The sequence below is a fragment of the Ambystoma mexicanum genome, chromosome 13 (assembly GCF_040938575.1).
Source record: "Ambystoma mexicanum isolate Mex_15411 chromosome 13, UKY_AmexF1_1, whole genome shotgun sequence".
Lineage (NCBI taxonomy): Eukaryota > Metazoa > Chordata > Amphibia > Caudata > Ambystomatidae > Ambystoma > Ambystoma mexicanum.
This window is the reverse complement of record NC_090938.1, coordinates 365301508-365314184: the sequence shown is the minus strand read 5'-3', so window position 1 is coordinate 365314184 and position 12677 is coordinate 365301508. Positions and strand designations below refer to the sequence as shown.

The 12677-nt window shown below is 42.9% G+C and overlaps 1 protein-coding gene across 6 annotated transcripts in view; it reads left to right on the top strand.

Annotated features, from left to right (window-relative positions):
* Nucleotides 1-12677, top strand: part of ABHD4 (abhydrolase domain containing 4, N-acyl phospholipase B) — a 313526-nt gene that overhangs the window by 59677 nt on the left and 241172 nt on the right. For all 6 annotated transcript variants that reach the window (XM_069633882.1, XM_069633878.1, XM_069633879.1 and 3 more), the window contains 2 exons: nt 1854-1942; nt 3703-4075. In XM_069633882.1, coding sequence (XP_069489983.1) covers nt 1854-1942; nt 3703-4075 — 462 coding nt within the window. The remainder of the gene's footprint in view (nt 1-1853; nt 1943-3702; nt 4076-12677) is intronic.

Sequence of the window (12677 nt, the reverse complement as noted above, 5' to 3'; positions counted from 1 at the left end):
GGATGCTTGAGGAAATCGCACCGCACTGTTATGCCCAGCCCAACCGGCCTCCTTTGTTCATTCTGGCAGGGCTGCTGGCCAGTCTGACGAGGTTGTGAACTTCCACACCTCTGGGACTTTCATGTACCCATGGGGGGCTGGTTCACAATTCTGTTCCCATGTGTGACAGGGCACCTTTGAAGTAAGTGCCCGCCAAACCTGTTCTGCTGGTTTCCCAAGTTTTTTTTCTTTTCTTTCTTTCAACAGAAACCAAGTCTCTTTGGGCATAAATATAATGTACGTTTTAGAGCAAGAACCCCATCCTCACATATTTAATCCCATTTTTGTTTGAGCACAGTCTTTAATTGTCTTTCATTTTGAAACAGCATTAACCTGCTTTGCAAAAAGCACTGTTTTACACCTGGGTTGATTTTTCTTGGATGTCACTTTACAAATGCGGTTTGTGCTGCACACAGTTTCACTTCACTCAATCTTCTGTAAGTCTTTTATAGATGCGGTCAGTTTCTGAACACGGAGAGATATATTTCCAAGCATCTCTTTGAAACTGACATGGGGAAAAAGAAACACTGCATCATTTCTTTCATTTACTGTGGTTGGCACGCAATGGTTGATAGCAAAAAAAAAAACCACAAGCCGTGTTCATTGGAAGACCGCATTCTTTGCCTTTCAAGTGATTTCCCAGTACATCAGCTGTTCTGGAAATGTATTTGCCTCATTTCTTGATGCTCAGCAGAAATAAAGCATGCCAGGGTAGGTTTCCATGAAGGGCACGACTTTTGTGATGTTTTAAAATGAAATCAAGCGCTAAGTCCTGAATGCAGGTCCTTTCCTTGTGCAGCTTGGAGTCTTTAAATGACAGACCAGCAACGCAGAGCCATTCTCCCAGGATTCCCATTAAGGAAAACAAAATGCAGCCATTCTTGGAGTGGCTGTATTTAAATCTTGCCCCACATCTGCTAAGCAGCCAAAAGCACAGCCGTTTTTGGGTGAATGTTGAAATGCAGTTTTGTGATGAACGGAATTTCTGTTGGGGCTTGTAAATGTACCCCACATCTCTCTCTGCTCTAATCTTTCAATCTTTCACTCCACTTTGACACCTGCAAGTCCCAGATTTTTCTTTCTTTTCCTTCCTTTTATGTCTTTCCCCAGACCACTCTTTCTAACTCTGCCATTCATTCCTGGATGAACTCCCACTTTCTTCACCTCAACACTGCCAAAACCTAAGTGATGCGATGTTCTTTCAGTCACATCTCTACCCCTACTTTCCCTGCTGTTTCCTTCCTTCCCTGCCGGATTTTAACTCCTGCTAGTAATATTAGCCTTATTTTGGATCCCTCTCCTTTTGTATACATATCTTTAATACTGCCTGCATTGGTCACGTCCATCTTTTTAATATTCACAAAGTTCACCCCATCCTTTCTTGTAATGCTACTAGGCTTCTCATGTTCTCTTTTTTTTCTTCTAACTTTACTATTATTCTGCGCTCTTAGTCCGTCTCACTGCTTCTCATCTGCCCCTTTTCACTGTTTTAAACAGTGGCTTTGCCAAGCCATGACTTTCTCCATGTATTGCACAATTTACAGTTTGCCAAATAATGTTAAATTAATTTGCCAGTCCTTGACGTCTTCATTTTCCATCTAGTGCGTTTTAATTTACCAGTCATAGTAGGGCTTGTCAAATGTATAGGTTGACGAATAGACGGAACATTAGTACATATTCCGGATGGGAAACTTGGTAAAAATATGCTATGTGTATTCAAATGTGTTGTATGAATCTGCATTTTGACTTCTGTGCCTCTTCTCTCGTAGAGCGCATTAACGTCTCCCTCGTTTCCTTCTTACTCTTCGATGCAGGTCACAGGGCTGGCTCACCAATTGGCTGCCCGCCTGGCGACCAACCTCCATGTCTCAGCTGAAAGCCGTGGAGACACGTATACTTCAGTGTAAGTGCCCCTATCTCACCAAGCTATTATAACAAAGGAAGTAATGTTGGGATTTGGGTAAAGGGCCTTTTTAGGTGAACCTTGGGGATGGGGAATTATATGCTGGGGGAAAACAAGACCTTGATTTGTGGAAATGGGGGACAGAACAGCAGCGGGCCAGTCTTGTCTTTCGTTAGTTTTTCCTTTTATTATTTTCCATTTGTTTTTCTATTGTTGTTTTTATTATTGTTAATTTTCTTAATACATTCTCTGAGGAATTTCATTTACATTTCTTATTAAAATCTTTCATGCATATCTCTGAGACTTGGTGTCAGTATCCTACAGGGCAGTACTCTGGGCTCCTGAAAACATGTCACTGATATCATGGCAGGATGTTAGGTTTCTTGAAATATGTCCCATTGTGATGTTGAGATCCTGAAGATATATTGGCCCTGTTCTGCGGTCCCATCCGGCTTCAAGTTCCCACAGCGGCTGCAGCAGTCTGCTGTCATGCTTCTTGTGTGATATTATTGCCTCTGTATGAAATTATTATTCCCCCAGGTGCGACGAACGCTTTGCTAATATTTTCAATTGTTTGTTCATTTTGCACACATTTACACTAGCGATTTGGTGAAAGAGTATGTTTTTTCTGTTCCAAAATCCTCAAAACATACAGATTCCATTAGCATGGAAAATGGCATCTAAACATTGCATTGGGTTATTAGATTACCAGTCCCTCTAATAGGGTACAATTTAAACACTTCCAATACATGAAACTCCATACATCCTATCATCGCCTGCTATCATGTCTCAGTCTTGTTAAGATATGTTAGCGCAGTGTAGACTGTATGCTAGTTATGTTGCTTTTTTACTTTTAACCAATAATGCCCCTTTTGGACGGTCATACCAGCGGCAGCAGCCTTCAAATCCGGTTCTCCAAGGTCCTTTAACGATGGTCCCTGGTCGTTACCACACAATATGACCTAGAGGATGGGGTATTGTTGGTATTGGGACCCTTGGGACAAACCCACACAGTGTTAGGCGCCTGTACAAGTAAAAAGGCATGGGCTATGGCAAGCGTGCGACTGGTGGAGTCTGTACTTGAAAAAAATTGCCTATCATGGAAAAGGAATGTGTGGTTCTGAGCTGAGCACCACTTCCATTCCCAAGGCCAGTGTGGGGAGGTAGCGGTGTGAGGAAGCAGACTGGACCTTGCAGTGTGTCCCTAGAATGCAGCATGTAGGTGAGCTGGAGGTAAGGAGATGCATGTGGCAGGGGCGGGTGGGAGAGAGTGGATAAGAGGTCCACGAGTCTGTGGCTGGGACGAACAAAGGTATGTCCAAGGTATGCAGTGCCAACCAGATTGTATCTATAATGAAAACCTGCATTCTTCACCCCCTGATTGGCAGCCGCACATTCCCTCGGTGCTAATTATCAATACAGAACTTCAGTACATAAATGTAAAGAAAAGAAAACAGGATGGCAACCTCCTAATATGGGTCTGGTTAGGTTCTCTGATGTCCCTGTAGTGGTGCCACGGTCTAATGTTGGGTTTCTGAATTTATATTGCAGCCTTATGACTGGTCTCGTCAGCAGTACCACCGTCTTTAGCCAGGATCCAGTGACTAATGCGTCTACCTAATGTTAAGTTCTTATAGGAATGACACAGGCTGAAATCAGGCCTCTGGAATTGTGTTTGAGTCAGATGTCAGGTTCTGAGAGTGATGCTAATCTGGTTTTACATATTTCCCTCACCTTATTGTCTCTGTTTCTCTCCATAGGCATCCAGAACAAGTTCTCTTCTCGCTTTGTTTCCCTACCAGACCAGAACAAGATATGGACTGTCACCCTGAGTCCCGAGCAGAACAAGAAGACCCCTCTGGTGATGCTGCACGGCTTTGGAGGTGGAGTAGGTCTCTGGATCCAGAACATGGACTCCCTCAGCTCCCAGCGAACCCTCCATGCCTTTGACCTTCTAGGTTTTGGGCGCAGTTCCAGGCCAAAATTTCCCCAGGACCCTGAAGGTGCTGAAGATGCGTTTGTGTCATCGATTGAGAAATGGCGGGAAGAGATGGGCATTGGGGATATGATCCTCTTGGGTCATAGCATGGGGGGCTTCCTGGCTGCTGCCTACAGCATCAAATACCCAGACAGGTGAGATGTAGAAATAGTACCATCTGGTCAAATGTTCTGAAGACATTTGCGTGCGTGGCTGATGGTTGTTTCAATATGTCTATATCTAACCTTAATTTATATTTTCACCATGTAAGTGGTTGCATCTGCATGACCAGATATGCTCAAGGCATTGTAAGGGAAGGTCCAGCTCATTACGTTGTGCAATCGAGAAAGTGGTAGCATTCTCTTTTCACCTTCACAGAATCAATTTCGGCTACACTCGTTTGTTTGATTCCCCATTCTGATTCCCTCTTTTGGGCAATGGGGTATTATTAGTGATTTGCAGAAACTCTGCATTGTGGGCTATGGAGTGGTGACACTAGCTTGTGTAGGTCCTTGTTGAGTTCTAGTGTGAGGTTCTGGGGTGGTACCAGAGTCAAGCAGATGTCAGTGTGTGGGCAGCTACCTCAGAATGTTCCTTTCACTTTGATAGGTTTCCCATCAAATAGTTTAACATGTATCTGTTCGTTGTAACATTGCACCAGGAACATATCCTTGTCCCTTGCTGGCTAACGTAGGTCTTTGTTGTAAAGAGATATCTTTGAATATAGCTGTGTGTGGCTTTATGCGCTTTTTATAGGTCACATATTTTTACCAAATCAAACCGATTAAGTGTCCGGGGCGGTAAAAAGCCCATCAACATTAACAAGTCACCTACACCACAAAAGGCATTTAAGATGTTTAACCATGAATAATTAGTCATTATTTTATATAAACAAGAAAGAAAGATTATCCCTTTCTGTAATATCATAAAGCAGCCCCCACACATTATTAAGGCAATTGCACTGGTGAGTATTGCTCCTTACCCGTCTCCTGTGTAACTGCTGCAAGGCCTTGCTTGAACCCATCATCATCCGCATCAAAACTCTTTTCTAAGAGGTGGTGGCCAGTGGTTCTATGGACCTGGGTTGCAGCACTGTATGTTGAAGGGTGATGCACCACAGGTAGTTTCTAAATGGCCATTCGTAGCCTACCTCCAGATCCGTGGGTAGTGCCAGGTATTTCAGTTCTTTTTTTTTTCAAAATGGAGGTGAACATGTTATCCCCTGTTAGCATCCCGAATTCTGTGAAGTTTGTTCAGCTTTCTCTGGATATGGATTTATGAGGAACTGGTGTGTATTCCTCCAGCTACGTAAGTCAGGTAGTGTTTGGTCTTCGTAGATACACGTGGTACTGTATTGTCAAAGTGATTTTTGGTGTACAGCGTTTCTGCTATAGGTTTGTTAGGTCATCGTGGATTATCAGGAATTGTTGGGGGTCAGAGAGTAGTTTTGGTGTGGTCACCTTTGCTTTTTCTTACTTTGAATGTTTGGTGCAGCAGGCACTTCTGGAGGAGAGTGGGGAGTGGCTCCCGCACGGTTTGGACAGGCTCTCTACTTTCCTATTACATATAGATCAGTTGGCAAGGAAGGTTCCAAAAAGTAGCCAGGGAGCCCACATAGATTCCTAACATGTGTGACTAGAACCTTATAATGGTTGGGTTCAAAGTAAGCTTCGTAATTGAAGGGGACAATAGAAGGCACCACTCGAATCCAGAACACATCATCGGCCACTTGCAGGGTGGCTGTTTCCATGCTGAAGGTCACTCTTAATTGAGGTCTAAGAAGTGGATTATTCTTTACTAGAGCTAAGGTTGAGCTGCTTGGCATCATTCCCTCCATGTGCCTAAATAAATATGCATATCTCACGCTGAGAAGTCTACACTAAGGAGTCCAGATATGCCGTTTTATGTCTAGCTGCTGACCGCACAGCTCTGAGGCGGACAGTATTCAGTGGACTGAATGAAAGAGCTTTGTTATTCAAGACCGGAATCCATAGCAAACACATCAATCCTAGCCAGCGGCTGCACTACCATCCACAAAACCTGTGTTGTTAAAAGCTTATTCCACATGGAGTTCTCTAATATCCCCCCTTTTTTCTACTTAACCAGCCAGATGCTGCAAGAATGCGTTGGCATCAGTCCAAAACAGGTCCTGGCTCATCTGTGTAAGTAAACTTAGCAATGATCGCCCCCCCCCCCAAAAAGTTGTAGAATGCAAGAAAAGGTTGTGCTGTGTGTATCCTTTTCTTGCATCCCACAGCTATTTGGGGGGTGATCAGTGCTGACTTTACTTATATAGATGAGCAAAACACCAATTGTGGATGATTTTGTTTGTAATCTACGTTTTGCTTGGGTATGGGAGATCATCACTTTGTAAGTACACCAAGTTATTCACTAGCCTCTGGAAGTATCAGGATATGTACAAGATATTCCTTTAACCTCTTACCTGTGGTTGTGTTTTCTTTGAGGTCATCATCAAAACTGTTGGTGATGATATGGTCCTGCTGGATGGACGATGTACATCATCATCCAGCAGTATTTGGTAGACCTATTCTTCTTAACAGCACCATCCATTTTCTTGAAGATAGTTGCATATCTTTTAAAACCACGCAGGATGCTCCGGCATTCCTGAATGAGTTTGGTTGGTGGTATGAGTGTTGATGTTCCCATGAAGTATTTAAACCCTGAGCTCCATATTAAAAAATTGTGGGTGGTTGTTAGTTTCTCTAACTCATTTAGGTGTAAAGGATCATACTGCAAACCTCGGTGAACAGCCATCCAGTTGAGATCTTTGTGCTTGTTGATGAGTTGGCTTGATGCAATGTTTTGCCACACCTGCTTTGCTTTCACTGATGGTTGCTCTTAAATATACTTGCTGGTTTTCTTCACTTGGATAGGTGCATTACAGAAGCAGTGAGTGACACACTCCTAGGAAAATTCTTTCACAGGTTTCCCCTCTTCTGTGCAGTGGCAGATAACAGACCCCAGGAACTTTAACTTTAGCTAATAGCAGAAGCAACAACAATTCGCTGTTCACATGAGACGGCCCAGGACAGGCTTGTTTATGCCTTCCTACCATTTGCATTGGTTCTAGGAAGGATTTGGAGGCACTTTAGCTTAATGTCTAAGTTCTCCCTTGCCCCTCCTCCTGGTCTAAGTAAGCCAGTGACTTGTGTACTGTACTTTAATCACAAGTCCAACTCTGTTATTTCTCTTATTTTGTATTTGTATTGACCTCTGCTTTTTTATTTCATGTGTGATCTAAATCCACCACCTTCCAGTTGCACATGTGTGTGGAACATTTGATTTCAAGTTTGTTTGTCTTATATTAAAAAATAATGCCATTTTCTATGACTTCAAGACTCAGTGCATATATAAATGTCAATCTCCAGAGTACTGTCTTGCTGCCAAACGTTAGATATTCTTTATATGAAATGTTTGAAATTTCGTTCCATTTGTAACCACTCTGATAGCGTTTCTTTACTAATCACACCATACCAGTACATGATTGCCCCAAGTGCATAGAAGCGCACCACCAATGATGGGATAACAGAATAAAGTTACCCATACCCTAGGATTACAGATCAAACTCAGAATCTGTCTCTTTTCTTCCCAGGGGTAGACCCCTTTTTGTTGATTTGGTGCAATGTTTTGCCACACCTGCTTTGCTTTCACTGGTGGTTGCTCTTCAATCTTCTCGCTGGTTTTCTTCACTTGGATAGGTGCATTACAGAAGCAGTGAGTGACACACTCCTAGGAAAATTCTTTCACAGGTTTCCCCTCTTCTGTGCAGTGGCAGATAACAGACCCCAGGAACTTTAACTTTAGCTAATAGCAGAAGCAACAACAATTCGCTGTTCACATGAGACGGCCCAGGACAGGCTTGTTTATGCCTTCCTACCATTTGCATTGGTTCTAGGAAGGATTTGGGGGCACTTTAGCTTAATGTCTAAGTTCTCCCTTGCCCCTCCTCCTGGTCTAAGTAAGCCAGTGACTTGTGTACTGTACTTTAATCACAAGTCCAACTCTGTTATTTCTCTTATTTTGTATTTGTATTGACCTCTGCTTTTTTATTTCATGTGTGATCTAAATCCACCACCTTCCAGTTGCACATGTGTGTGGAACATTTGATTTCAAGTTTGTTTGTCTTATATTAAAAAATAATGCCATTTTCTATGACTTCAAGACTCAGTGCATATATAAATGTCAATCTCCAGAGTACTGTCTTGCTGCCAAACGTTAGATATTCTTTATATGAAATGTTTGAAATTTCGTTCCATTTGTAACCACTCTGATAGCGTTTCTTTATTAATCACACCATACCAGTACATGATTGCCCCAAGTGCATAGAAGCGCACCACCAATGATGGGATAACAGAATAAAGTTACCCATACCCTAGGATTACAGATCAAACTCAGAATCTGTCTCTTTTCTTCCCAGGGGTAGACCCCTTTTTGTTGATTTGGTGCAATGTTTTGCCACACCTGCTTTGCTTTCACTGGTGGTTGCTCTTCAATCTTCTCGCTGGTTTTCTTCACTTGGATAGGTGCGCTTTAGAAGGGTGAGTGACACACTCCTAGGAACATTCTTTCACATGTTTCTCCTCTTCTGTGTAGTACCATGATGGAGGAAAGTCAAATGGTACAGTGGTATCCTACTTGGCGCATTTCAGTGTTCACCGTGTTGTTTGGAGGAAGAAATGTGCAAAGAAAAAAGAGGCGAAGGCTGATTAGCCCTGTTTTCTTAATCCTCAAGATATTCTAGACTTATAACAACTGTTGTTATTCTCTGAATAAATCGTCATTCCAGTTGAAAAGAATATTTAGTAAAACATGAAATTAGTAGTAAATGCGTATATTTGGCCTATGCATTTCAGACACTGGGCCTCATTATGATTTTGGTGGCAGCCATGCCGCTATTGGCGGCATGACTGCCGCCAAAATCGGGTACGGGTCTGAGTTCCCAGAATGGGGAATTGCCGGCCATTCCGAGTTCAGAGGGCCCGGTAATTCCTCCCTCCAGGAACCCGGGCCCGGACCTTCCCCATTCCCATTCAGCCCCCATAGGGCTGAATGGGAATGGGGGAGAGAGCTAACAACGGGCCGATTATGACCGGCCCGTTGTTGGCTCCCTCTTCCCCTCGCGGTGAAACCAGACGCACAGAGCAGGTCTCGCGAGGGGACCTCGTAATGTGGCGGAATGGTGTTAACGGGTCCGCATCCTTTTGCGGCACCCGTTAACCCATTCCGCCACTCTTGTAATGAGGCCCACTGTGTCCTTCGTCAGGGCCTTTTGCTCTCGCCTGATTGAGATTATCCATAAGGTTGTCCACACATTTGAAATCATCAAAGTTGTCAAATGGCACACGTGAAACGGTCATAATATGTGCAGTAAATCCCATAAAAAAAACAACCATTTTAGAGAAATGTGCAAAATAAAATTACATTTGAACAGTTGACAGCATTTGCATAGTCGGGTACATGTGAACCGCATGTTTGCATAGTTTATAACCATGAGTGGGGCACCCACAAGACGTATATACACATGAAACATGTAGGAGAGAAACATAAACATAAGGTTATTTGTTAGTTACTTCATTCAAGGTAGGCACTTAAAACTATTTGTGCTTTTGCTTATGTTTGTATATGTAGCCATACGTGCAAGTATCAAAATCATGACTAATCAATGTCCTCTTGTGTGTTGGTGTGTGTTCTATTGCTGTTAGCATACACTGTAAGTGGTCATTTGAGTTAGGATATGCGATTGTCTTAACTATGATCTATCACCGTGATCTCCTGTGTTTGTGTGTACTCTTATTAGTGTATATATGGCTCTATGAGTTAGGGTCATAGTGATTTTGTGTAGGAGACTGATAATAAAGGACTGACCTGCTGTTGTACGAACGTAGTTCATAATGCTTGATGCGATCGTGCGCTCTGTTTGAAAATGGGTTTGTGTATCAGTTAGATGCAGTTCTACAAAACATTCTGTTTATATAATTGCTAACGTGCACTGAAATTGTACTTACCCCTCGTTTGTGTCCGAGTGTGGAGGTGAGGGCGCGCGCAGCAGCAGTCAAACATGACTATCGTGCCTACTCGATTTGTCTGCTTGAAAGGTGGCCATCCAGACGCGACATGGGTGGCCATTTTAAGTCAGTGTTCGTAATCTATCTAAATTGTGGATTCATTAAGAAGGCTATGTTTTTCTTGGTCTTGTCCTTCCACCTGATCTAACACATTTGCACACAAAGATGTGCGAATGGATGTTGTAGATGTCCAGCTCTCCTTTCCATCCACTGATGTGAGGCTTCAGTTTTATCTTCGAGCTGCCCATATTCAAGTTCCACATGAAGTAGAAAACCACTTGAATGACTGTTCTCGTTTTCATTTTCCCTGCCAACCAGACCTGTGCAGCATACTTTAGTACTGGCTCGGGGAAATGCATTGCCCTTTAATGGTCCGCTTCCTGAGATTCCAGCGTCCTGACACCTTCTTGATCCTCATTAATCATGTGCAACGTTTTGTGCTGCATCCTCCTTTCTGACTGAAGAATCCTAGGCTCATTTCTGTGGCTCTCATGTGCAGTTCCATTAGCCGAAGGACATGGTCTCAGACTTTACACAGTTCTCCATCCAGGTTGTTTTGCCTAGGTCTTTGCAGATTTCCACCTGCATCTCCACAGAGTTCTAGTTTTCAGATACAACCAAGAAACAATCCATGTAGATTGAACACTTAACATCTCCTTTGCTGCTGCTGCCTGCTGGCATGTTTCAGCTGATACTGAGGCTCTATAAAACAAATGGGGGTATGAATGGAGAACATTGTTTTGCCCCAAACCTTACCAGAGCGATATCTATTTTTCATCTAATAGTTAAGGGACTGCCTGAAAGGAAATTTCATTTACAGCTGGAAGGGATTTGTGCCCAGCTCAACAGTACCCATTCTACAGAGCGGAGCCATATGGGCAAAGCTCCTGAGTCCTGCTTGCTTTTCGATGGATAATCAATCCACCCTCCTTATTATATTTTCTGTACCTCTTACAGATGCAACAGTGTCCCCTTCAGGAAATAATCTTTGTGTTTGCAATACATGAGAAGGACCTCCAGGTACAAGACATGTTCATTATTATCATTTGTTGTGTGACCAGAATATAGGAACACAGTTGAATCAATATGGCAATCTGTGATCCAGCCTACTGCTGTCTAAGTTGCCAGCTAATTTGTTCTGTGGTAAATGTTTTAAGCGTATGACAATTTTCCTTTATGCATTTGCTGTCCTGCAGACTGTTGGGTGACTGCTAAATGGATATAGACTCTTCAAATGATCTGACTCCGCTAATTTATTTTTTTATTTTACTGAAAATCTTACTCTGGTCATGAGGTAATAGACTCACAGACAACTCAAAGCCATTTTTGAAGTGGCAAGGAATTGTATTAGCATTACACAAAACAAAGTGTTTAGGGTAGGTAGAAATGTATCTCCAGGTAAAACAAAACAAACATTCTTATTGGACAGTAGACCTGCTGTCATTCCTGCTCTCCCTCAGTGTCCGCCTAATTGCCGGTAAAATAAAGTAATTCACGGTCCATGGGGTTTTGAGTGTCATACACTTCTTTCTTGGATCCTGTATCGTTCTTGTCCGGAAGATGGGTGCCCTCTTCTCATCAACTCCAAGTCATTAAGTTGCTGTGGCTAATGCCAGGCTTCCTGGGCTCTATCCATGGTTCAGTTGAACTCTTTCAAGCTGCCCAGTCCCCTCAGACCTTTCTGTGGTCTTTGAAGTCCGGAACCTCCTATGGCTTGGGTAAAATGGTCAAGTTGCTAGTCGCTAGCTGCTAGCCAAACATAAAATGTTGCTAGCCCCTGCATTGTATTCATGCACAAAGCAGTCCTTTTCTTACTCTGCACAAGTCATTTATCACTCCCCAGTGCCCAGTGTACATTTGAGGCCTATCCTATTGTGTGGGCCTTCTAGCCTCTGAGTTTCTCTCTTCCTGTCTCCTTGTCCTCTTGCTCAGCTCAGCCAACCTTGTCCAGTCTAGTTACTGTGACTAGTTACTGTGATACTCTAACCTCCTCAGAGTCCCAGTCATCATCTTGGTGCTGTTATTTTCTCTAGGTTATTAATAACTCAAAAAAAGTAAACCTGTCTTTTCCTATCTCTAGATGGGTTATCCCTGCCTCAACAGAAAATACTTAGGTGCTCGTCAGAATGTCCGCCAAAACAAATGGGTACCGTCCTCCGTCCAAGCCATCTACTGCCACTAAGAACTAAATCGCTCACTGCTCCAGGTTCTTCTTGACTAAAGCACCAGGAGAATTACTCCCTTCCCCTGGTGAAACCATCCAGTCTTGGTTGATTCAATAGCAGTCTCTTGTGAAAGGGTCTGTTTTACCAAAAGCACTAGGACCAGGAGAATTACTCCTTTCTCCTGGTCTACTTGGGGAAGTTTTCAAGATTGTTCCTTGGTATTCTCTTAAACACATTTTTAAAAGTCCTTTCACTTTCTCCCAAGGATTAATTAACAATTGTATTAATATTTTCCCAATTCCACTTCTTACTGTTGATACCTTCTTACGGCTACTTGTATCTTGACTACAGGGTAGATTACTCCAGAATAGCTCTTGGTCCTTTTTATTTCTTTCCTGCAAGTTGGATTTCCTACTTTGATGAGAGAGCTCACTCCCGAGGCACTCTTGACGTTTAAGACTCTTGTCAACGTTTTGGCGGGGAATTTCACTCTTGAGGTGTTTTTT